Genomic DNA, 27572 nt, shown 5'->3' on the forward strand with positions numbered 1-27572 from the left:
ATTGTAACTACTAAAGAAGCCAATATCCAATAACAAATGTTTAAAAAATAAGAGATTCTAGGGGCACCTGGTCGGCTCAGTTGGTTAAGTGTCTGCCTTCAGCTCAGGTCATCCTTCCAGGGTCCTGGGATGGAGCCAGACATTGGGTTCCCAGCTCAGCGGGGAGTCTGCTTCTCCCTCTCCCCCTGTCCCTCTCCCCTGCTCATGCTCTCTCTCAAGTAAATAAATCTTTTTTAAAAAATAAAAAATAAGAGATTTTATAATAAAGTTTCCCAGTGAAATTCTTTATAATTCCAAACTATCCATAAAGTGTTACGCCTCCATCTATTCTCCCTTTTACCCAGGTTACTAATGGAAGATACAATAATTCAGGCTGGCTTCATTAAAAAAAAGAAAAAAAAGAAAAAGGTTTGGTGATAGGTGTACACCTCCTGAAATTACCTTGCTTTTAATTACATAATGTCAATCTAGTATAATTTTAACATGAATGATTTGCAGGTAAATTTGGCCAGTACTTAATAAACAGGAAAACAAGAATATTTTATTAATGTTTTATTTTTTAGAGATCAATTGTGAAGCAATCATTTTGAGCACTTAAATAATCTTTTATGTAAAAATCTGGAGAATTTATTTCAAATATACTCCAAATATTTAAACACTGCATAAATATTTAATAAATATTAACATATGAAAATAAATTAACCAAATAAACATTTCACATATACTAAAACACTTAAATAATGCTAAACTATCAAAGCTAATGTTAGATCTTCCAAAAATGATAACAGAAATGATTTTGTGCTGTGCATTTTTAATTCAAAACTGTACATGGATGCAGTGATTTCATAAAGACCCCAACAATGACAACTTTCAACACTGAGTATTTTTTCAATTTTACATTAATTCTTGCATAAAGCAATATCTGAGGACAATAGATCTAGATTCACTGATATAACTTGACAGTGGTAATCAATTTACCAAATATGCCAAACTAACTTTTTAAAATATCAGATTTTTGCCCCAGTTTTATATTTTCCTAATTTTACAGATGCATGTGATAAAAATTTCAATTTCATTAACTATAAGGCTATAAAAAAGTACACTTTTTCCAACATATAAGGTCATTTTGATGAAAATAAGGATAGGCTTAAATATTTATATTTTAAAATAGTGACTAATTGTAATTGACTAGAGTACTAGATCTGAGAGATTTATGATAATTCCCTAAGAATTATACCAGTACCTTTTTCATTTCAGTCATGCTATTTGTTACTCTTCACACAAAACTGTTATAAAAAGTTATGTCTATATATTGCCAATAAAAAACTATTAAAATGTAGCAACCTTTTTCTCAATGCTTCAAGACTTCATATAAACTATGCAAATTAATATTGCCAATGTTTTAATATATTCTTTTAAATTATACACCTGACAAAATTCTTTAAAAGAGAAACTATAATCATAAAATTTTCGTTTTGCTACATAAAACTATTTCCTCCTATAAAATATCTGTCACTCCATAAAAAAAAACAACCCTCCTTAAAAGCAATCTTTATGATTTGACAAATAAAAAAATGTTTCTTTTCACTTAAGGAGAGGACATGAGTCCTGCACATTAACTATTCTGTCCTGATACAGGATTTTCCTCTACTGAAACAGAATTCCAGGAAAAATTATAAGTTCTCCATGCCCATTTACCTTGCCAACAATTTAAAGGAGTAAAATGAAGATTCTAACATCAGTTTTGACAGGTAGGAAATGAAAAGGCTCCCAGTCCCAAATTAAATAGTGATTACATTAAAAATTTGGCACTGTCAAATCAGGCAGAGATTAAGCTGTAGTGGAAAAAGAAACAAGGTCTATAATAGGTATTCTAAATCTGCTAAGAGAAAAATCAATTAATTATGCCTTGCTATCTACCAAAGACATTGTGTAAAGTCTCAGTAGTACAACGCACTCTATCACCTTTCCTTCTGTAATGAAAATGGCTATTAAATAAATTAATCCTAGTTATAATGAAATCATTTCTTAAAACTTATTTTCTTTCTCTAATACTAAGGTAAAATACATTTTGGAAATCTGCATGAATGTCCCCAACAAACTGGTTCTTTATTTTTAGCAAGGTCTGTGTCATACAGTTTTATTCATTCTTCCAACCACATGAAAAAGCATGATCCCCAAAGTATAAAAACAACTTCTGTTATATTAAATAATGAGCTCAACCATTTAATATAAAACAACATATTTTTTGAGTTTTTGTTAACAGGGCAAAATTGAAATTATTCATAGGAAAAAAGTTCTAAATGACTAAAATAGGTCTTTTTTGGGACACAATTCACCCTTATACCCCTCCCCTACCAGTAATGTCTTACCTGCTCTAATCTGTTCAAGGTTCAAGTTCACTACTTCAAATGCAGACATTTTCCAGTTTTCATCACAGATTTTTCTTTTAACGTTGTTTTTAGGATGCTTTAAACAATTAGTTTCACAACTATTATTTCAAATTTCTGGATCACAGACCATTTAAGATTGTAACACGAGCTCTCTCCAGAAAGACAAACAATTACACGTCCAGTTTTGCTAGCAATTCAGGGGTTTCAATGCCCCCCTGACACCTGTTTAGGATAAAAATCCTTGTAACAAAGAGATGAAATCAAACAATAGATTTATATCTTGAAGGTTTAATATTAAAAAAATAGAGGAATCTATTTTAGTTATTGAACAAATTTTTTTGTGATTAATCAGGCAAAATTAAAATATTAACAAAGGAAGGAATTTTTGGTTTTAGTCTTAGCTAATCTTGTAAAAGTATAAGATTTAAAAGAATATTAGCTAGCAAATACATAATACATTAACTGGAGAAGTTAATGTTCATACTTGAGGGCAGAGTTTATCAGGATCCAGCAGTAAAGAAAAACATGCAAAAAAAGGTAGTGTTTTCTAGTGTGACTGATATACCATGAACAGATCCTCAGATTCAGGTAGATCATTTGTAAGATGCCATCAGTGATCAATGTACGCAACACAGTTGCCCATAGCTATTAAGAAGTCATTTTTGGAATGTGTTACAAGCATGTACCCAAATAACCAAAGAATTACAATTCAAAATAAATGTTCATTTCTAGAGCAAATGTAATTAAAGGCTTCACCTTATACTTAAAGGCTTACAATATATTTTAATACTTCAAGTCTTTAAAGATTTGTTGACTTCAAAATATGTTTGAAAGTATATGTATTTGTAATATGAACGGGTAAGAGACAAAAGGTAATTATGGTAATGTCACCTTCTTAATCCAAAAATTAAAAAGCAAAATACATTTCACATATGAGAGTAAGTGGGTTTTTTCCTTTATTCAAGTAAACATTTTGATTATAATACATGATAATGGACAACCCATGTGACAAAGTATGGTAGAATGGGTTGGTGTAGCTTCCTTGTTTCTAGGAGGATTTTCCAGGAGAATCTTCAGGATCTGACATCGATGCCCAAAACTGGCTTTCCAATGGCAATGCATGAGTTCTAGAGAACTGCCTCTATCTTTCTTCAGATGCTGAGTGCCATTTTCTCCCACCCATTTTATCCTCCATTACTTATATAAAATCCCACTCTAAAATTCAACCTATGTTATAAAATTAACAAAATCAAAAATTAGTATATCTTTTCCCACAAGGATAAAATTAAGTCAGACTCAACTTAATCTTTCTTTTTCTATAACTTTGGAAGGATTTACATAATCTCTAAAGAGAGTAATATACAAAACAAAATATGCAAAGAACCTTATTACTGGGTGTACTTAATATGTTGGGAATTGCTAAAGTATTCAAAAGCTTAATTTTCCTGGGATAGCAATCTTCCACCAGACATTACAGTATACAAAGAGAAGGTTGTGTTCTAATAAGTGGAAATACAGTACCTGATTTCATATAAAGTAACTGTGAGATCTTTTCTCACTAGTAAAGTGCTTAATTAAGAAACATTCTTCCACAACATAATTTAACTTGTCAAAGGCACAAAACTGTCTTTGTCTCTCTCCCTCTAAGCATTAGTCTTTAAAATTATGGTATTACTCATTTAGATTTTATTTAATCGAAAAGCTTTACTGTTCTTTTTCTCTCAGTAATAAAAAAAAAACTGCTTGAAGAAAAACATTTTTTATTTTCAAAACTTTGCCATGAACATACATACAACACTAAATTAGATCCCTTCATGAGCTGTCTGTATGCCATGAAGCACTTATGACAAAAACATATGTAAGCGTTAGGGTAAAAGTTAACAAGGAATCAGAATATCTTCCAAAAAAAGGGGGACAGGGGAATAATTACATTAAAAATCGTAGCTTTCATTTTATAAAAAATAGTTTGAATAATCTTCTTATAAATCTTTAATGCTTACAAAAGCAGGAAATACATTTAAAATAGTCTTTTTAACACAGATTCATTAGTACAATGTGGTTATGGTCAGAAAAATAACAACTAAAGTGGCATTTCAGTAGTCTCCATTCTCTTCTCAGCAAATTCCACATAGAATTTAACCAATTTGCAATTCAAAATAAGATTTAACTGCCCATAAAGCCAGACTAGTTGTAACTAGTACCTGAATATCAAGCTCTGTTCCATTTAATATATTGTACCAAAATTTTAAACACAGCTCAATGATAGGTACTGTTCACAATACTTGACCGCATGGTTACCACTCATGACTACTGCACTGCAGGTTAAAACATACTTTAGTCAGTAAATTAAAAAGATATAAATTAAATAACAAGGCCAGAAAACTTGTTTTAGAACCAATTTCCTGACCTTAAGTAAACTTCAAATACACTGACAAGGCAAGGAAAATATAATCAACTATACAGGGAGTCTCTATTTTTTAATCATTTGGCATTTTATATTAATAATTTTCTTGTTTAAAATATTATTTTATACTCCTGCACTGATTATCATAGCTGTCTGAATTAAAATGAAACTAGTTACCTTCCTAGAATGTCCAGTAGTGAATGTGTTAGTTGTTTCTTTTGCACTTCCACGAAGATGGTCCTTCATCCTGTAATTTTTTCAATTTTGGACCAAGAAAGAACCACCAACCAAATCCAATAAAAACACAAATGACGGATTCTACATAATAACCATCCAGCGCTGTAACACATGAGCCACCAAGCTTTTTGCAAAGCTGTAAAAATAAAATTATAATAAATACTTCACAATTTCAAAATGGCAGTATTCATCAATTTAGATGTTTCTACTTCATAATTTAAGGGATTAATAAAAAAATATTTTTGGAAGGTATTTTATTTTTTATTTATTATTATTATTATTTTTTTGAAGTAGTCCAGCATGGGTCTTGAACTCACAACCCAGAGACCAAGAGGTCAAATATCACTATGATACTTGGTGTCTACCAACTGAGCCAACCAGGCTCCTGTCAAAATGTATTTTTGTTAAATCATTTCAACATTTCATTCACTTCAATGGTGAAATATGCTAATATATCTTAATCTCTCTAATGCTACTAACAGGATTGAAAACATTTTTCAGATCTTGCTGTAAACAATACTCATTTTCCATTCTTAAGATAAAGCTTTTCACATTCGGGAAATGTGAAGAAATTTCCAATGAATCTACTCTAGAAGTGGGCTAATGTTAATTTGAAATAATTTAACAATAGACTGCTAACCATTCAGGGTTAGCTACAATTGTTACATAAATAGTCAATGGAATTTCCCTTTTTCTATCATTATAAAACTTAGCTATTAATTACGCACTTATTAAGTACCCATTGTATAGGATCCTCAAGGTAAAGGGGAGAGAGACAGCTCTTCCCTTGTTGAGAAGCATCTTCAAGTGAGCTACTCTTACTGATTTGAGTGTTATAACCCTAAGTTCTGACAGGAAAAAGAAATACACAGAGATTTCTACACTAGAAATTATGGGGGGGCACCTGGGTGGCTCAGTTGGTTAAGCATCTGCCTTCAGCTCAGGTATGATCCCAGGGTCCTGAGATTGAGCCCCACATTGGGCTCCCTGCTCAGTAGGGAGTCTGCTTCTCCCTCTCCTGCTCCCCCTGCTTGTGCTCTTTCTCATCAAATAAGTAAATAAAATCTTAAAAAAAAAAGAAGAAACTATAGGCAGATATGATTTTTTAAAAAGATATAGTACTTCTAGAGGCAAAATAAGAAAATTAATCTCTCTCTTTTTAAGATTTTATTTTTTAAGTAATTTCCACACCCAACGTGGGTCTCTAACTTACACCCCCCAGGATCAAGAGTGGCATGCTCCACAGACTTAACCAGTCAGGTTCCCCTGAAAATTAATATCTTTTTTTTTAAGAAGATTTTATTAATTTACTTGTCAGAGAGAGAGAGAAAGCACAAAGCAGGGGCAGCAGCAGGCAGAGCAGGCAGAGGAGGCAGAGTAATAAATAAAATTACGACACACTTACCTCAACAGCATCAGGTGTTCGACAATTCTGGTTTGATGCTCCTACACACTCTTTCACTGTGAGGGGATCTACTAGCCAAAGAGCTACTGTAGAAGGCCAGTTTCCTCCCAGATTGGACACAGTATTTAATAGGGTCATATATGTTCCTCCAATAAGTGGATCACTAACCTTCGCATTGAAAGCCATTATGGAAACATACATGCTGTACAATGTAACCTACAAGGAAAATGTAAAACATCTTTAGCATAATTAGGCCTTATAAAAAAGAGTCTGAATTAAGAACATCAAAATCATAAATCTGAAAATTAATTTTCATGACCCTTATTAAAATCAAGTCAACAAAGATTTACTGAGCACCTACTATTGGCCAGACCAGATCATGGCAATAAAAAGATGAATAAGACACAGTCTCTCTGTGCCCTTGAAGAATTTATTCTAGGCTGGTAAAATAATTATGATGAAATGCAGTAAGTATTGTAAGTAGAAGTACACACATTGTGCTACTGGGGCCTAAACAAATGAGAGATTAATTCTACAATAAGTAGTCAAGGAAAGCTCGATAGAGAAAATGACAAACAGGGTAGCACTGAAGGATGCATACAGCAATTAGCAAAATCCCATGTTTGTACTGTCCCTAAATAACCCTGTGTGTATATATGTAAGTATATATGTGAATGAATATATAATTGTATGTATTTTTTTCTTTTACATATATAGAAGAAAGATAACATTTAGAATTAACCCTCCATTTAGAAACATGGAAACAAACCAGGTTTCCAAAATAGCTTTCCTTTGAATACTATTCCATGGGGCGTTCATAGAAAAGGTATTCCAGAGTCAAAAAAGACTGAGAAACACTAAGTTACATAAAAAATGAACAGGTCCCTTTCACCGTAGGCCTCTCTCTGAAAGCCTTTAGGATACAAACTCCTTAAAGACAGGGATTTTGGCATGATTTATTCAGTTATATTTTAGCACTTAGAATGGTTTCTGGCATGAAATAGGTGTCCAATTAATATTTGTTGATGATTAAGATGCTACATAAAGAGGGGTTATGTCAGGTATCATCTCTCAAATTTACTTGGCCTTGTACAGTTTTTCCCAGAAAGTGTCTGGCTGTCTGAGCATCAATGGCTACACTTTTTTTTTTTTTTTTAAAGATTTTATTTATTCATTTCAGACAGAGAGATACAGAGAGAGAGAGCATGAGCAGGGGAGAGGCAGAGGGAGACGGAAAAGCAGACTCCCCGCTGAGCCGGAATCCCAACATGGGGCTCAATCCCAGGACCTGGAGATCATGACCTGAGCCAAAGGCAGACTCTTAACCGTCTGAGCCACCCAGGTGCCCCAATGGCTACACTTTAGAAAATTTTCTAATCGAATCCAAAGCCAAAGAAATGATTTTTGGACTACTACAATGTAGTTTTCCTTTACTTACACAGATAATGATACATTTATTGAGTTAAAGCACTTCTTTAAACATACAATTAGTTGGACAGATCCATTATGGAGTTCTCCCAAATGATATAACTGTATATAAAAAAATCATTGAGATTACTTGGTAGCCACATTTTTAGGTTTCGGTTAAAAACAAGTGAGGAATTTGTAATTATAACTTTTAAAGAGTTTAAACTAGGTTCCATAGAAAAATCCAAAGTGGCTCTTAAATCCACATTTGTAATAACTGCACTGAAGTCCCGAAGTTTACTGCTAGGCGTCTACAAGTTTACTTGAATCACTTGCCCCCAGAACACAACCCCATTCTGCAAGAGCAGCTTAGATGAGGCTAGGGATTACAAACACAGCTAACAAAGAAAGAGAGAGCAGATTAACACACAACTTTCAAAATCAAAATTCTGTTCAGTTTGTCACATAAATCTTGAAATGTTATCTTTCTTCTATATATGTATAGAATATGTATATGTATATATACGTGCATATATATTTGTGTGTGTGTGTGTGTGTGTGTGTATATATATATATATATATATACACACACATAATATGTATGTATTATTTACAAAGAGTGAGTCATAACTTTCAGTACAGAATGTAAACCAAAAACCTGGGATCTGTCGCCCAGTAGCCATCATTATTTCTCAAGACTTTCAGAAAGAAAAGGCATCTGGAATAGAAGGAATAAAGAACCCAAGTCTAGGGATGGACTGAGGAACACTTAGAAAGGGTAGAATTACTAGCTTTGGAATTAATTCTGTAATATAACAAATACTGGTTGAATGAACAAAATAAATGAAATGAAAAAACTCTCTACAAATAGAGCTCAATAAATCAAAAGCCACAAAGTTTTAAAGTTCATTGTCAAACAATTTCTTCAGTGTCAGACTCATGCTTAAATCTTAAAATTTATTATCATTATTTCAAGGCAATTGTAGAAAAATGTCTTCTTTATTTTCCAAAACCGGTTTACTCCCCAAGAAAACCACAGCAAGCTTACCTGATGTAACGCATAACTCAGCAGCACTATGATATAGTAATATATAGGGAATCCTCCTTGATGTTCTACTTTGGGAGTCCACCAAACTAGTAGAGCATATTCTAATCCAAGCAATAATCTATAGAAAAAGAAACATGGAGCTGACTTCCACTTTAGGTTAAAAAATAACAAAAACAGAAATCTGTATGTCTACTATGTGAAAAAAGCCTGTTATTTAAAACCTGTTAGGAGGTTAAAAGAGATTAAAGTACACATAAATGATACTGCAGTTAAAGATGCTTTTCAAGTCTTTTTCCACATATATACTTTACACACAGGTATTGGTGATATTGATGAATGTTCCTCATTTAACCTTTCTTATTTAGTAAGGTTTTATTTCATTTTTACCTGTAGGGCATGGCTTTGTAAAATATGTTTAGTGGCTGGGGACCTGCAGTGTATTTGCTGATAATCAGAGGCAATATTATCTGCAAAGGAACCATTGGAACTGCCAATAAGGCTAAATGTTCTTTCGGTACTCCTTCTTCTACCAATTTCAGTCCTGTTACTGCATCTGCTGCTGAAAAACCAATCTGCAATATAAAAACAAAAAAATATTTTAATTTGTGATTTACAAAATATTTTCCCCAAGCATATGTAAGTTCTCCAAAAACCTCAATCTCATTATTGATTTACAGCAGTTACAAGTAAATACATTATTCTATCTGGTATAACAATTAAGTTACAGAAGGCATACTTTGTCCTATGGTCTACTGACAATATTCAGTGAAAACAACTGAAAATTCAGCACTTTTAGGAACTGCAGATGGCTGTAATTACAACTAAATTTCCATTTCAAAAAGTTCAATCTCTTACAATAAACAGTATTCAAATCCGAACTTACTGATTTCTATGTTTTAAGTTTTAAAAAGTCTTTAATTGACTACAAATAAAATCTGGTTAAAATGAAGCATCACTGCCACATATACACCTCTTTAATGAATTTGATCATAATAAAATTTCCAAAAGTCATCTAACATTTCAAAAGTAATTTTGAGAAAACATTCTAACTAAAGGGTTAAATAAAATGAAGGGGAATAAAGATTGTAGTTTAATTTTTAAAAACAAATAAACAAAAAAGAAGACGCTAAAAGTAGTGAACAAAAGTTTGGGGTGAAATAAGGTATTTAGAGAGTCTCAAAGTATCTCTCCATAAATTAGTTTTTAATTACAAAAGGAAAAATAGTAACTTTACAATGGGTTAACAAAGTAATCAAAGTTAACAACAGTCAGTGGAATAAAGGGACAGGATAAGGCTCTTCACAGAATTCCCCAAAGTCATCACTGTATTACTTGGGTGATTACTATATTTCTGACACATTTGCATAACCTGAACTTAAACACGAAGAAACATCAGACACACAAAAATGGAAGGCCATTCTACAGAAAAATTTAAAACATCCAGGTCATGAAGGACAAAAAAAGGCTGATACCCACTAAATCCAACATGTGATTCTGGACTGGATCCCTGACCGGGGGGAAGAGTAAAGTTATGCAGGCTGTTACTGGGACAGCTGGTGAAATCTGGGTATAGACTGATTAGATCATAGTATTGATCAATTTAAATTCCTTAATTTTTTATTAAGTTGTGGCTTGGAAAAGAAAACTCTTGTTCTTAGGAAATATATGCTCAAGGTAATTTATGGATAAAGGGGCACAATACATACAAATTACTCTAATATTTCAGAAGAAATATGTAATAGAGCACAAATCTACAGAATACAGAAAGTGAAACTAACTGTTAACAATTAGAGAATTTGGAATAATGACATATGGGAATTCTTTCAACTATATAAGCACATTTTCGATAAGCGTGAAACTATATTAAAAAAACATTCTTTAAAGGAATGCTAATAGTATGTACTTCTTGGAATGGAGCCAAAGGGCAAATTTCACCATAGAAAAATTAAAGGCCAAAGATATTTTACTTAAATCCACGAAAGAATTTCACTACTATTTCACCCATTTTCTTTGTAAAAATTAGATATACAAATTGACTTCAAGATTTACTTTATCTTAGAAGTGTTATAGTAGGAGATATTTGTAGTACATATAATCTAACACCCAGGATATATAAAAATTCTATAAATTAAAAAAAAAGGCAGCTCTAGATATTTAAATGACCAATAACCATATGAAAAGATGCTCAACCTCTTTAATCATCAGGGAAATGCAAATTATAACCATAATGAGATGCCACTATACACCTACCAGAAAGGCTATATTTGAAAGGACAATATATGTCTTTGCAAGGCTGTGAAGCAATTGGAACTCTCTTACACTGCTGGCAGTAGGGAAAATGGAAACAACCACTTTGGAAAAGTGTGTGGCAGTATCCACTAAAGCACTGATCACCCAGCAATTCTATTCCTAGGTATTTACCCATCAGAAATGTGCATTCATGTTCACCAAAATAATGCACATGAATATTTATAGCAGCACTATTCATAATAGTCCAAAAGTAGAAATAACTAAACATTTGTTGATAGAATGCATAAATTATAGCATATTTATAGAGTGGAATATTATAAGCAACGAGATGAACAAAACTATTGCCATAAATAACAATATGGATAAATTATACAAATATAATGTTAAGTGAAGGAATATAAGAGCCAGACATAAAAATGCATACTGGATATTCCATTTATTATAAAACTCAAAAGCAGAGAAAACTAACCTATGACATTAAAAGTTAGGAGAGATGTTACTTTTGGCGAGGTTTATTTTAAAAGGGGGACATTAGATTCTAGATTCTGTAACTGAAGCACCTCCTTATAGAATGCTATCAACAGTGCAATTGTAATCTTTTAAAAAGCAGTTTAGCGATCATATTCACTGACCCACTAATTGCCTATTTAAGAATCTACTGAAAGGAAATACACAAAAATATTCACTAGTGCATTTTTGTAATTAAAAAACATAAGCAAATTAAATATACAATAGAAAAATGAGTAAATTATAGTAAATCTATACACTGTGACAATTATATAGCTCTTAAAGTCTCTTTTCTTTTTTAAACAGGCTCCACACCCAGTGTGGAGCCCAATGTGGGGCTTGAACTTATGACCCTGAGATGGAGACCTGAGGTGAAATCAAGACTTAGGCACTTAACTAACTGAGCCATGCAGGTGCCCCTAAAAAGTACGTTTCCAAAAATTATTAATGATAAGGAATATGGAGTAATAAGACAAAAATGAGATAAAAATTATATATGGTATGATCCAATTCCACTTTTATTTATATGTATATCTGTATATATATAAATACATATTAATATTAATTTGTTGATTATAACTTATTAATTATATTTATATATATAAAGCACTTTATATATATATATATACACACACTCACACACACACACATAACATGCACACACACACAGGGGAAAAAGAGGGCTGGAAGGAAATATACCAAAAGTGTTACCAATGATTACGTTTAAATGATACAATAATTCCAAAATACTGCTATCTTCCTTGAGCCCTTCATTACTTCCTAATGTTGAATCTTAAGTTCTTTAAGTTTAACCTTCTCAATGTTTCTTTAAAATGTAACCCTCCTTATCATTAGAGAGGAAGAAAAATTCACTATTTCAAAAACGAGGCTCCAATTTTTACCAATTTTTACTTCAGGGTTGTCAAAAGATAGCTGTAAATTGTTTATAAAGACAGCTTTAGATATATAATATGAAACTCTATAACAGATTTTAGATTTTAGGAATATTAATTCTAACACTAGCAATATCTTACTATAACAAAATATACTTACCTTTCCTCTAGCATAATGTCTTTAAAATGTTTTTGGACTATAGAGTTGGGACATTTTTTTTTTTTTAATTAGGACATCTTAATACAGAAAACATAAAGAATAAAATAAAAGTTACCAAAATCCCCATTTATTTATGGTATATTTCTTTCCAACATTAAAAAAAGTAAGTCAACTAATTTTTAAATAGACTTCTAAAACATATATTTCCGTATCTTCGTAAATCACTATCTAAGTAAATAATTATACCTCTGACATTAAATGTACACTCATTATAACAGTAGGGAGCTGTTTTTTTCAAGGCATTCATTTCCATACCAGACATTAATATCATTCATTAAATAAAATTTCACATTATTAAAAGCACTTCAAATTTGCTTAATTCTTTTCAAGACTCCAAGACGTTTAGGTTACTTTGAAATCAGATTTGATATCATCACACCTTTTAAAACAAACTTGATAAACAGAAAATTCTGTTTTTTATTGTTACACTCTAATAGTAGTGGAAAAGGCAATGAAGTATTCCATGATATTGGTAATTATAGCAGGGTGGTACATTCGCTTTATAATTCTCTTACCTTTGCAGTTAGAATCAGAAGGCAAAATGTCAGAACTGCTGGCATTTTTATAATTGCAAAAAGCAACTTGTAAGTATTTGTGATTCCTTGGGTTTCTTCTTTTCCTACGGATACTTCTTTGTTTTCTTTTTTCAGAAGGGCAACTAGAGTTGTTGTTATCAAAAACACAGTTCCCCAGAAAAAAAGGAAATCTGAAATTAAAAATGTTAACATCTATAACTAACTTTTGAAATGACATATTTGCATTGATACTAAATTTTGTATACAACTTTTCTTCCACTAAATCTGTTAAAAAATCAACACTTAGGTGCCTATCATGTTCAAGGCAACATAAAAAGCATACTAGATGAACAAGATAGTCCTGCCTCTGTTAAACATATATTACATAGACCAAAATAGACAGGGATACTTAACGAGGAAAAAGAAAAGGAATACAGACATTTGTGGGCTGAACGAAACAAGTCTGTTGTGTCATTTTCTTCACGGAAAGTGCTAGGGTGACAGATGATTTTCATACCCCGTAAGATCTATCAGTCATACTTTTTCTTTAAGGTTTGTTTGTTTAAGTAATCTCTACACCCAACGTAGGACTCAAACTCACAACCCTTAGATCAAGAGTCGCATGCTCTTCTCCATCAATCATATTTCTTAAGCACATATGCCATTTCAGTTCTTTATTAAATTATAACTTAGACAACAAACATGCTCATTTATATTAGATCGTCCAACTTTTATTTTTAAACTTTTTAATGTTTTTAATCTGTTTAGAATAGGCTTCAATAGTGTGACACAGATGGAATTCCCTCATACTTGTACATGCACAGTGGAGACACATGAGAAGTACTGTTTTGGGTTGTTTCAGTGAAATAGAGCTTGGCCATTAGCCATTTTTTTGAACAAATTAAGCACAGGGAGTGAATAATGTTCTGAAAGACTCCGTGCAATAATGAAAAATAATAGTAATATTAGAGGCACCATTTATTGAGTATATATCATGTTCATAAGTGTGCTAAGCATTTTACATATGCATATCTCCTCTACTACAACAGTCCAATAGATTAGGTTAATACTAAGCCCCAATTTACAGATAAAGAAATAGGCTTAGGTTACATTGCCTGAAGCTACATTCTAAATCAGTGGTAAAATTGTGATTTCACACCTTTATACAACTAATTTCAAAACCTATATCTCCTTAACCACCCGAGAAATGCATCTTAGTTTACCACTACAAGGCTTACTGGATAACCCTGTTTTAGTTTCTTCATCTGTAAAATAAGAGGACTTGGCTAGAAAATCCCAGATGCTTGCTACTTCTAACATTCTAGAATTGTACTCAGTTTTATATGCGTTTACTTTTCATTCTACTGCTCATGTAGCACAACTAACTGTTCATGGAGCCTATTCACCTCTTTTCAAAAACAAGTACAGCAAGCATTCTACAGTCGGGGTTTTTCCTTTGTATTTAGTCTTGCTCTGCTGCTGCGCTAACTCAAGCTAACTGCTGTGTTCACTACAGCTTGAATCTCACTTACGATGGAGGTAAATGGAGTTATTTGTTTAGACCAACTTCACCTTACTAATTCTTTTTAGATTTTATTTTAAAGTAAGCTCTACACTCAACATGAGGCTTGAGCTTACAACCCCAAGATCAAGAGTTGCACGCTCTACCAAATGAGTCAGCCAGACGCCCCTCACCTTACTATTTAAACGCTTCTTTTTTGTGTTATTCATAGCAAACATGTGAGATAGGCAAAGCAGGTATTATTACTATGTAGGTAGACATAGGAAAAGAAGCTCAGAATATTTGAATCTTTGCCAAAGGTCAAATAATTAAGAGGCAGAATTTGAACCTAAATCTTCTGAATTTGGGTTTCATATTCTTTCCATTATTTCATATTGCCTATATAATGATTTTTTTAAGTTAATGTTGAAATAAGAATCTACTAGAATTGGCTAATTATTTAGTCTCCACAAGCCTAATCAAAACCAAGTCTCTGCTATTCAAATTATGCAAATTAAAGAAGCTCAAAGTCTTTAAACATATATGGAAATTTATATTCTGGAGTGAATTCTTTTCTCTACCATGATAAATCTAGAATTAATTTTATTTATTTTTTAAATATAATTTTAGTTATGAAAAGAAAAACATGAACCATTCTTAAACACAAAGGTATCCATTTCAAAAAATGCAGTAATATATACAAGTCTTATGCTTAAGTTTCATCAAAATAACATAATTTCTAGTTTATGTTAATGTAGTGTTTTACAATCTGGTTCAAAAGGAACAAACAACAATTTAAGATCATTCTTTTGGGGCGCCTGGGTGGCTCAGTCGGTTAAGCATCTGTCTTCGGCTCAGGTCATGACCTCAAGGTCCTGGGATTGAGCCCCACATCGGGATCCTTGCTTAGCGGGGAGCCTGCTTCTCCCTCTCCCTTCCCTCCCCCTACTCGTGCTTGCTCTCTCTCTCTCAAATAAATAAATAAAATCTTAAAAAAAAAAAAAGATTATTCTCTTGGGACACTTGGGTGGCTCAGACAGTTGAGTGTCTGCATTCTGCTCAGGTCATGATCCCAAGGTCCTGGGATCGAGTCCTACATCCGGCTCCTTGCTCAGCCAGGAGCCTGCTTCTCCCTCTGCTTGCCATTCCCGCTGCTTGTGCTCTCACTCCTGCTTTCTGACGAATAAATAAAATATTTAAAAAAAAAAAAAGATCATTTTTTAAAGTGAGGCTACTTTTCATTATTTTTGCATTCTAAATTCTGTGAAATGTCACAAATAACGACTTGTTTACAATATTTCATCTATAATACTATTCTCATTCAGAAAATTTTTGTTCATCATTTGGTTTAAATTAGCAATTTAATATACCCTGAGGGGCACCTGGGTGGCTCAGTCAGTTAAGAGTCTGACTCCCAATCTCAGCTCAAGTCTCAATCTCAGGTCTTAAATTTAAGCTTGGTGTTGGGCTCCACACTCGGCATAGAGCCTACTTTAAAAAAAGAAAAAAAAGAAATAAAAAAAACTAAAAAAACCCCCACACAAAACCTATGCTACTTTCACTGTCACTAGAAATTTCAATTAATGGTCTCTAATTAAATGTTAAGTGAAAATTAATTAAAAATTTTTTAATTTTTATTTTAAGTTATATACTACTTCAAGAGTTCCAGTTCACTAAGCAAAACACCTTTAAGTTTGCTTAGTATATTCTCCGAATTTTCATGAACAAAATCTCCAATCTAAACTCCAATACCAGGAGAAAAACATAAGAACAAGTTAAACGGGTTTCAATACTGTTTGCAGATAAGATTATTTCTAATTTCTTTTTGCTCTTTGGATAAAATAACATTACACGTAAAAGAAGGAAGGAGTGACAATGCATCACTTCAGAGTCCCAATTCAAAGGCTTTCCCAATAGCCCACACAGAGAGAAGAATGAAGCTAATAGCTCAGAAAAAGAGGCTTAGCCACTGCCAGAAAATATATTAATAAGTTTTATGAACACAATTACCATAAATAGTAATAATCTTCAGACTACTGGCTATTATTTTTTAACACTGCTTTGATGCTAGAGAACTCCACAGTCTATTATACCAACCACTGTAAAGATATCATTACCAAAAATGATCTAAGTATTTCACTACTAACATTTTGGTGAATTTTGACTTATTGTTTCATCTGTAAAAGCAATATGATGTATATATATATATATATATATATATATATATATATGATTAAGACATCAAAGCTGATATGCAAGTTTCATAAACATGATTTTTGGACAAAGACCATAGGTCAAACTAAATATACATAAATGCCTACTAGATCTTATCTAGTGCTCCCATGAATGCAAAGTTTAAGAGCATGTGCCAATTCACCAGTAACTAAGAAGGATATAATAGCTAGCACCTGAGTGCCTATTATGCCAAGCAAAACACAGGACAGTGCAATAAATCTCACTCTCCAAGACAAGTATTATTCCTAACTTTATACACAATGAAACAGTACTACAGTTCACAAAGTGCCAGAGGTGGGTCTAAACTCAGATCTGATCCTAAAGCAATGATGTTTTCCATTTTACTACCCAGATGCTCAGATACACCTATCCACAACAAGTAGGCTCTCTTTCCTGTCAACCAGATATACCTGAGAAGACACCCATTTTAGCTCCAACCACAAAGTCTGGAACTTAGATACTTCGGCATACTTATTCTCCCCTTCCCGACTTCCATCTCCCTGTATGGTAGTATGGCAAAGGGTATGCAAACCCACAGGATAAATAAACATGGTGCATCTTCCCAAAGAGTTCATTTTACTGAATAGTTTAGAGGGAAGCCTTTTTAATGAAAAATATATATATATACATTACAGGGAAGGCAAAATTTCCAAGAATTTTTTAAGGTAAAACATCAGACTTCAAAAAGCTTTCATGCTTTCAAGGCTTTGGACTAGGTCCCCAGAACCTTTGGACTAGGTGTAGGCTCACTGTCTGTCACCATCAGAAGAGACGAAGATTAAGAAGCATTGTCTGACATCCTTAGCTCAGATCAAATTCTCTCTCCCTGGAACTTTCACACTATGGAAATTAACTTTAGTCTTTCAGAAGTCAGTGACAGGAAAGCAAACTTTCAGTTTGTTCTAAATGTCAGGCCTTCCTTTTACCTTCTTGCTTTTGGCACAGCAATCTATTTCACAAGTTAGAACATGAAGGGACTTTAGACATCCATTATCCAGCCCGACACTCTCACTTTCACAGTGGAGGAAACTGAAATAGAAATAGCGTGACTGGCCCTGGGACACTGGCTGAGTCTTAACAGAAACAGGCTTTTCTGTGCCACAAATCTTTCTCTGAAGCATTTATTCAAAATATCAATGCTGTTGTATAGCCCTCCCAGAAAATGCTATCTGACTATATACTATATATATTCATTTCTGATTTGGGGATTAAGATGTTAAAAGATAGCATATAACACAAAAATCAAGTAAATATAAACCGAATTTTGAAATCTTCCTAACCCCTTAGGAGGATAAAGCCATGTTTGAGAGCACACACCTTTTCATTAACTCCAACAATGTTAGGCTTTCCTCTGGGTAGAAGAGATTGTTTCTTCAATTAACGACTGGATTAAGCAGCTATTTTACTATTAAGGACCATCTTGTCCCAAAATTTGGGCTCAAACTCAGCCCAAGATGCAAGGTCTAGAAGCCAACAGATTTAGTGCTCCCATCTCATGCTAACTCTGCGCCTCTATCACTGAATGGATGGAAGTGAATCATTCTTTTAATTTTTTAAAATGTGTTCTGTCCAGGGGCACCTGGGTGGCTCAGTCGTTAAGCGTCTGCCTTCAGCTCAGGTCATGATCCCAGCGTTCTGGGATTGAGCCCCGCACTGGGCTCCCTGCTCAGCGGGAAGCCTGCTTCTTCCTCTCCCACTCCCCCTGCTTGTGTTCCCTCTCTCGCTGTCTCTCTGTCAAATAAATAAATAAATAAAATCTAAAAGAAAAAGAAAAAAAAACCCTGAGGCAAAACATTTCCAAACATGGTATTAAAAAAAAAATGTAGCTCTTAAATGTAAGACAATATAAAACAACCAAAAAAGACAGAAATCTTTAGGTATGTTGAAATCACCTATTCTGTAGCTTTAATTGATCGCCACTGGACTTCAGCCGGTAAGGATTGTGTTCAAAACTGAGGGGAAAGAATGAAATTTGAAAAAAAAAAAATCCTTAGATAACACCAAACCAAGAAATAGAAATGGTGGAAGAGAACTAAAATCTTGTTTTTTTTTTTTTTTTTTTTTACAGATTTTTATTTATTTATTTGACAGAGATAGAGACAGCCAGCGAGAGAGGGAACACAAGTAGGGGGAGTGGGAGAGGAAGAAGCAGGCTCATAGAGGAGGAGCCTGACGTGGGGCTCGATCCCGGAACGCCGGGATCACGCCCTGAGCCGAAGGCAGACGCTTTAACCGCTGTGCCACCCAGGCGCCCCTAAAATCTTGTTTTTTGAATATGCACCCCATCCATAAAAAAGTTACATAATGCACACTCATGCATAAATTATATACTTGTGACCTCCTATACAAATATAGTATATACAATGTAAAATATAAACCCCAAATTAAAAAACACAAAGTAAGTTTTTAAAAGGATGAATTTAAAGAACACATATAGGGGCACCTGGCTGGCTCAGCTTGTAGAGCATGTGACTATTCATCTCAGGGTTGTGAGTCTGAGTCCTCACTGGGTGGAGAAATTACTTAAAAGTAGAATCTTTAAAAATATATATAAAGAACATGTATAAAAGGCCAGATTTAGGGGCGCCTGGGTGGCACAGCGGTTAAGCGTCTGCCTTCGGCTCAGGGCGTGATCCCGGCGTTATGGGATCGAGCCCCACATCAGGCTCCTCTGCTAGGAGCCTGCTTCTTCCTCTCCCACTTCCCCTGCTTGTGTTCCCTCTCTCACTGGCTGTCTCTATCTCTGTCGAATAAATAAATAAAATCTTAAAAAAAAAAAAAAAAAGGCCAGATTTATCCAAGATTGTGTCTTAAAAAAATAGGTGAAATCAGAGGTTTTATATTCTTTATTTCTAATTTTCTAGGAACAGAACATCTCCTTTTACAAGGTAAGTCTATTCTGCTTTCTCAAATTACAGTTTTCAGGAACACTATAAATGAAAGTAGGAGACTGCCTGTAATTAGAGAGGTTCTATGATTCTATCATTGATAAATTTATAATAAAGGCTAATTCAACTAGCCTCTACATAAATTTCAATAAAAGCAGAAGCGAAATTCAGAGTAAAATATATGCCAAATAAAATCAAATAATTTTTTGGTTTAGAGTATATCTTATAAATTGACTTTTCCAAACAAAAGCAATCCCACAGTTCTTTACTGGACAAAGAAAGCACATAGTACCATTTCTCCTTTGTTTTAAAAAGAAAAAAGGCTTTAAGACCTTCTTTTTTGGGGTGTGGGCCCCAGTTTTTAATATCTAATCCTTCCTGAATCTACTAGCTCCAGTATTCCTCTACTTATCTCACTTTACTACTAGGATCCCAATATTTGAAAGTAAATTCAAATTTGCTCCATTTGTGTGTATGGAGATGTAAGATCCACCAGATTTATGAACCTCTTCCGTTCAAGGCAAAGGATAGCTAAATTCAAGGATTTTATATTATATACTTTGTATGATATTTACCCAGAGATTAGCTTTTAAGGTAATGGATTAGGTTTTTTATTTTTATAAAGGCTCCTAAAATTATTATACAGTAAAACTAAGTTTATTTGGCTTACAGTTCTACGAACTTTAACACATGTATAAATTTCAAATCACCACCACCATAATCAAGATACAGAACAATTCCATCACTCCCCAAAACTCCCTCATGCTATCATCCACTTAAACTCACCTTCTTCTCATCCAATCTCTAGCTACTGCCCATCTGTTCTCTACCTCTGTAATTTCACCTTCTGAGAATGCAGGAGACTGTTTTAAGTCTAGATGTACACGCTAAAGAATGTATTACAGACTATTTAAATATAACTGGTCTATCTAGAAATGGGTCAGTTAGTCCTGGCCACATTCTAAATAGCATTTCTGGTCACGCAAAATATACTGAGTCCTGCTTCAGAAAGCACGACAAAGAAATCTATCACTAAGTAAGAAATAATTGGTCCCGCTCTCTTCCTAGTTCTAAGAATATCTTACAAATCCTGTTTTAACTATATTCATTGCCAGTTTGATTAGCTTTTCTTTCACCATCAGTTTTTTCCCCAAATATTTCCTTTTTTTCTGATTGACTCTTATATGTTCATGCCTATCTATATGACAAATTCTTAAGCTCTAATATGTTTAGCTTTCTTCTCCAGTATCAGACTAACCTGCCCCAACCCAAATACCCTGCTCCTTATTCCAATCACTTCCTCTATTCATTATTGTTATCACTGCTTCTAGAGGAATAGGCCTCAATCACCAGTTCACAGATTGGATCTAGACTAAAGACATATTTCATATAAGTCTAATAAATGTTTTTAAAATTACAAAATAAACAAAAAAGAAAGCTCCAGCTTCTCTTGAATACCAATAAGATTCGGCAATCCTAGGATCCTACTGCCATAAGACAACAATTTATTGAAAATTGAAGCTCCCCACCATTAGATGGGCATGAGTTTTTCAGGTCATCACTGTCCCGTCCAACCCTACAGTCCTGTACCAACTCACTTGATTCATTTATACTGTCCATCTGCTCAGTCCATCATTTTGGTTTGCAAAGTCCCATTATAAATTCCCTGGGAGTAGAGAATTCTCAAATTTTAACACCGATTGCATGGCTAGCACCAAACAGGCACTAAGTGAATAAATGCCACAGGTCACTTAAAAAGCAAAACAAAAATATTTTTGTCATTTCTAGGCCATCATTCCAGAAGTGGGCTGATGTTTTTAGGCATCAGCAGTTAAGAGTGCTACTTCCCTCTGGTAGAAAAGCCCAATCAGCACAAATTATATTTTAGGTTTCAAGGTTTTCCTGGAGGTTTTCCCTAGCTTCCTACCAACTGTTGGATACTAGTAGGTCTTTTGTAAAATAAAGTGTGGATACTTTTTGCTTTATGCCATTTTAGCTTACAAGTTTTCTAAGATTGCTCTATATTCAGATAGTGGGGGGAATCCTGTATTTCTACCTCCAACTAGGCACTTGACCTCAGTTTCTTCATCTATAAGAATGAATTGAGATGGCTGGGGTGCTTGGGTGGCTCAGTTGGTTGGGCATCTGACTCTTGATTTGGCTTGGGTCATGATCTCGGGGTCATGGGAACAAGCCCCATGGACAGGCTTCATACTCAGTGGGGAGTCTGCTTGAGATTCTCTCTCTCTCTCCCTCTTACTCTGCCCCTCCCCTCAGCTTGTGTGCATGCTCACACTCTCTAAATAAATAAAATCTTTAAAAGAGAAAAGAATGACTTGAGATGGTAACTTGACTTACTGCAGTGACCACTTTGTATTGTATACAAAAACTGAATTATGTTGCACACCTGAAACTAATACTGTTATATATTAATTTTACCTCAATTAAAAAAAAAATCAGCTCCCAAAAATACAAATCAGAATCTAAATTATAAAAAAAAAGAAGGAATATATGATCTTTCCAAGTCATAAAACTATGTTCTAATATCTGTGTTATTCAGGGTTACTTTCATCATCTCTTGCAGCTCAAAAGGTTGTCTCTTTTTTCTCCTAAAGATCCTTGAAAACTAAGGGGGTAGGACAGAAAAAGCTCCTTTCTGAGTTCAGGACTGCCTTGGCTCCCTGAAGTACCAAAAAGCCAATCTCTGCATAATCAAGGTTTTGTTTCTAAGGGATTTTTCTCATCTTTTCCTTCACGTTCTAAATTTATTACTTAGATTACTGCTTTCTAAATGGCAAAAACTGTCTTTTCTCAATATAATCCATTTCTATTTATCTGTAACTCAAAACAAAATGTTAATCAGAGAATATATTTTACAATTCTAAAATATGCCATAATTCATATTTATAATTCATAATTCTGATTTTCTAAACATCTGCATCAGTGTTTTGGCTCTTCTTTTACTACCTAAACAATTTTATTTCCTTCATGATTCTTTCTGTGCTCTTAAAATTCCTAAAAAATGCTGGGTTTTTTTCTTTCTTTTTTTTGTTACACTGCTACTAAGTTCCAGAAAGATAGAAGCTAAAAATATGATATGTACAATCATAAAGAAGAGAATGAGGGGGGTGGGGGAATGGGATAGACTGGTGATGGGTAGTAAGGAGGGCAAGTATTGCAATGGTGCACTGGGTGTTATACGCAACTAATGAATCATCGAACTTTACATCAGAAACCAGGGATGTACTATATGATGACTAACATAATATAATAAAAAAAATTTTAAAAAAATGTGAAAAGTAAAACCAAGGATCATCAGACATTTCAAACGAATCTACAGGATTAAAGAAACACTAAGCCACAGAGAGGGGAAAAAAATCATCTCAAGTTAAATCTAGAAAAAGAGAACACAACTGCTTGTTTAAAGGGCAGCTATTACTCAACTCCAGCTGACTACTGCCACCAGGAAACTTAGGTTTGTCCTTGCCATATTTTCTGATTTTTTCAAAACAATCCAGAAATCTGTATTTTAAAGTGAAATCTCCCAATTTTAAATGTTGGCACTGAATGGGTCACAGAAAACATGTCTGTAGGCCTTACATGGCTTGCAGACCAGCAGTTTGGAAATTCACAGAAGAACTAAAAACAGTAATATAACTCCAACAGGTAGCAATGAAGTATGCTAAATTCTTATTTTACCTGTTGAGGATTCATTCGAGGCAATAAAGTGGGAAATACAGGAGAGAGAAGTGTAAGGCTCCTGAAAAAAATAGTAGGGGCTAGAAACAAAGCCCAAGAAGACAGGAGAGACAGCAGCACTTCAATTCCAGCACTTCTAATAAAGGAGGATAGCATATGTGTAGAGAGGTAGAGGTAGTGCAATACCAGATGTGACAGTTTAGTGGGTGGCAAATTTCTCCCATAAAGGGATAGATAATATTTTATGCGTTGCGGGCAATGTAGTCTTTGTTGCAGTAACTCAACTCCTGCCATTGTAAGCACAAAACCAGCCATTGATACAGATGAGTGCCTCCATTCCAATAATACTTCATTTACAAAAAAAGATGCAAGCCAAATTTGGCCTGACTCTTGATTTCAGCTCAGGTCATGATCTCAGTGTCCTGAGGCTGAACCCTGCCTGGGGCTTCACACTCAGCGAGGATCTCTCTCCCCCTCCCTCTGCCTTTCTCCCATTTTGCTCGCTCTCTAAAATAAATGAATGAATGAATAAAATCTTAAAAAAAAAATAAAATAGAGAATGAAAACTCGTCAACTCTTAACTTACTAAAATGTTTGAACTAAAAACAGCAGTCTACCACACACAGAAAAAATTAAATTAAATAGTAAGCTACTTTTACAATTTCCTGGAAACAAAGTTCAAATTCCACAGAACAAACAGCTATTCAAAATAACAAATCAGTGTAAATAAAAATCCAATGTAGCACAATTTTGATCTTCCCACTGGGGAACAGTTGTGGCTAAGCAGGATATAATTAACATGGCTCCTGAATGCATAATGACATCCCATGGAATGATGTTTTATCAATCACTCTTGTACTTAGAGAAAGCTCTAATTTACCTAGTTAGTAATTTAGTTTCCACGACCTCTTAAATCTTGACATCTCTTCTGAGGCTTTCCCATATTAAGTAATACATCATTTCATTAGTCCTTCCTGGTGACATGAACAGTCCCAGTACAAAATGAAAAGATGCATAAAACGCAGTAAGGTGCTAATCTGATGCATTCACAAAATATTTCTAGGCAGAGAATTATCCATAGAGCAGCAGTGGGACCCCCAGAACACTTTGAGACCAATCTATGTAAGTGCAAAGCCGTATCTCTCAACCATTTTCAGCCCCAAACCAATTAAGGAAAAGTATAATTATCATTTCATCAGTAGTAGTGGCTCAATAGCAGTTTGAAGAGGTAGAAAAGGGGGTCCCTTACAGGGCGTGGGGGAACGGAGGAGGTGTGTAAGATTTCAAGAGATGAGTAGTGCAGTTGTGAATCCCTCCACCCTCCACACTCCCCAAATATTACTATATAACCCTCACACTTCCCTCACCACACAACTACCCCTGACATTTACCCTGTCTGGAATCCCCAAGCTAGTACTGGGAAGATGAAAGAAAGCTGCACTGCTTAAATTTCAAGAGAATCACTTAAATTCATCATCATTATCAGAATGAAGAATTCTACCGTATTCCTGATGTTGGTTATTCCCAATATTGCTAATTTTACTTCTGTTTTCTAACTGTTAGGAAAGCTTAAAAAAACAAAAACTCAGAAAACTTTCCAAGGACATATATTTTACTTATTCAGAAAAAGGGGAAATTTTGTAGAACTTACACAAAATTGCTTACCGGATAAACTAAAAAACTCTTTCCCACAGCAATTCAAGAAAATCTTACTAATTGGGTCACAACTTTTCTTTCATCACCATTTCCCAAACCTGGTCCCCACAACTACTGCTTCAGGCACTCTGAACTTGGTAGGTACTGTCCTGTACCTTTTTGTACTTCGCAGCTTCAGTGCACTTCCACCTGGTGGTGTGCATTCTGGAACTCCACTCACCCACTACATGGAATTTTATAATTCAACAAGGTCAAATGTTATCTGCAGTGTGAAGCCCGACTCACAAGCTAGCAACCCTGAGCTCCCTGTAAATGTTCATTTCTCCTATTTCGTGTGGGTTGGACTCTGCTCTATTCATAGGAGGCCCTTAGAACCCTGTCACTTGGCCAACTCATTAATGCTGAATAAATTAACCCTATGCTATTCACCAGAAGGCAAGAAGAGGACTCTTGGTATACCAGTATGGAACTAGAAATCTCAATCCAATAAATGGAAAATGTAAACCACAGGAGTCAGGCTGGATTCATACCTTCACACTAGTCAGACTTTTAAAAAACGTGCATCTATGTATTAAGCAAGTGTCAACAGCTCCCTAGACTGAGAGTTTTGTTTGCCTTCACACAACGTTATTGGATGAGCTGCCTCTCCCTGCTCATTGCAGGGTACTCATCAATTATGACTGCTCTCCCGTACTCATTCTGGCTGAAGCTCATTTTAGCAGAAAACTTAACCTCGGGTAATCTCCCACAAAATACTTTCCAGCAAATTAAATTATGAGATTGCCTCCAACGTCACACGCTCTGTCAAAAGGATTCATAAATGTAACACAAACCTAACCGCATAAAAAAGTTTAAATACACTACCTGAGAGAGTAACGATTCCCCTGGGTTGAGGCTCAAACCGCAAATATTTGTTACAAAAGTCGGCAGATTCAAGGGCCAAAAACAAAACATTGCCCAAAAAGTAGCCCGCTGTCTGGCCCACTGAATTGCAAGTAGAAGCATAACCCACGTTTTCCCGGGATAACATAGTTAACGCCCAACCGTCCACAGCGATGTCCTGAGTGGCGGCCAGGAATTCAAACAAAAAGAATGTCACAGTGAGAGCAATCACATCGGGGGTTCTGCCATCAGTGTTCCCGAGCAAATGGTCCACTTGAGTGGATAAATATATCATGAACAATCCCAGTATATACTGTGTAGGGACAAGCCAAGATTTGCGACGACCAAAGTTCCTAAAGTAAACTGCATCAACCAACGGGGCCCAGAGCAATTTGAGACTGAAGGGCCAAAAGACGAAACTGAAGAAAGCTTGATCTGTATAGCTAACATTCTTGCTCTGCAAAATGAGTGGGATGCTTCCCGCCAGGCCCAGTGGAATGCCCTGAAGCACGTAAAGAAAAAGCAACAGCAAAATGCTGCTTAATTCGGCCCGGCAGCTCCGTGGGGGTTTCGAGAAGTCACCAGTGCCGGGATCCCGCAGAAGAGCTTCTTTGTCCCCTTCCCCGCCCACCAATTCCTGGTGACTGTCATCCCAGCCGCCTGGCGGCAGAGGACCGCTCTTCATATCCAGAGAGTGATTGAAAGTCCCTGGTCGTCGTTGCCGACTGTTGTCCTTGTGGGAGATGGTGGGTGACATATCAGAGACGATGCAGAGCCCCGTCTGCGGGGTGCCGGGGCTGAGCGTCTTGGATCCGCCTAGTCCCAGGTCCAAGGCTATCGCTCTGGACCAGGGTCTCGATGGTTCAGGGAGGAGGAGGACAGGGCGAGGGGTGGTAAGGGCACTTCTTACAGTGGCCCGGAGAGCTGAGACCGGGAGCCAGTCCCCTGGCTGGAGGCCCAGGCGATGCCCGGGTAGGTGCCCCTTGGAGCGGCGTCAAAGAGCCTGAAGGAGCCCACCGGGCAGCCGCGCCGGGCTCGGGGCTGGAGGAGAGGGCCGTGGTGCTACGATGAAAACGGGCCCTTGGCTGCGGCGAGACCGAACGGCCAGTCTCCCGACCCACCTCCAGTTCTCGCCGCCACCACTGCAGCAGACAGCACTTTCTCCCCAGGACTCCAGAGAGACCAGATAACTTCCTGCCTCGCGCCTCAGGAAGTGGTCCTAGACTCAAATGAGTCCTGTCCCCGCCTCCAGAGCAAGCCAATCAGAGCATGCTCCCGAGGCCGAGCTCGGAAACAAAGCTTGGTAGGAACCCGCAACTCCGGCGACCGGGACCTCATGGGAGGATTAACGCGGAAGCACCGTCCGGCCTGGGCGGGGCGCCGCGCGAGCCCTGGCTCTGTGAGCGCATGCGGCCTTCTGGAAAGCGTGGGC

The 27572-nt window shown here is 35.5% G+C and overlaps 1 protein-coding gene across 4 annotated transcripts; it reads right to left on the reverse strand.

The window, feature by feature from the left end:
* Positions 1-544: 544 nt before the first annotated feature.
* SLC33A1 (solute carrier family 33 member 1) lies at positions 545-27369 on the reverse strand. 4 transcript variants are annotated; one of them, XM_087870303.1, is made up of 7 exons: positions 26123-27364; positions 13280-13470; positions 9282-9466; positions 8895-9012; positions 6440-6655; positions 4975-5170; positions 545-2615 (listed from the first exon to the last, which is right to left on the reverse strand). In XM_087870303.1, the coding sequence occupies exons 1-6, from the start codon at positions 26895-26897 to the stop codon at positions 5003-5005; spliced, it is 1653 nt and encodes a 550-aa protein (XP_087726429.1). In that variant the 5' UTR covers positions 26898-27364; the 3' UTR covers positions 545-2615; positions 4975-5002. The 4 variants fall into 4 exon arrangements, with proteins under 4 accessions (XP_087726429.1, XP_045668049.1, XP_045668040.1 ...); XM_045812093.2 differs by lacking the exon at positions 545-2615 and adding an exon at positions 3327-3620; XM_045812084.2 differs by lacking the exon at positions 545-2615 and having other exon boundaries at positions 3327-5170.
* Between the last annotated feature and the right edge of the window lie 203 nt (positions 27370-27572).

This window comes from Ursus americanus, chromosome 20 (assembly GCF_024610735.1).
Source record: "Ursus americanus isolate L20-20 chromosome 20, mUrsAme1.1.p, whole genome shotgun sequence".
In the NCBI taxonomy this organism is placed as follows: domain Eukaryota; kingdom Metazoa; phylum Chordata; class Mammalia; order Carnivora; family Ursidae; genus Ursus; species Ursus americanus.

Excerpts from the sequence above, each read along its gene's own strand:
- SLC33A1 (XM_087870303.1), bottom strand. The coding sequence starts at position 26,897 with ATGTCACCCACCATCTCCCACAAGGACAACAGTCGGCAACGACGACCA. Across the intron at positions 13,471-26,122 it reads GGGAATCGTTACTCTCTCAG|ATTTCCTTTTTTTCTGGGGA; the intron begins GTAGTGTATTTA and ends TTTTAATTTCAG. Across the intron at positions 5,171-6,439 it reads GAACACCTGATGCTGTTGAG|CTTTGCAAAAAGCTTGGTGG; the intron begins GTAAGTGTGTCG and ends TTATTTTTACAG.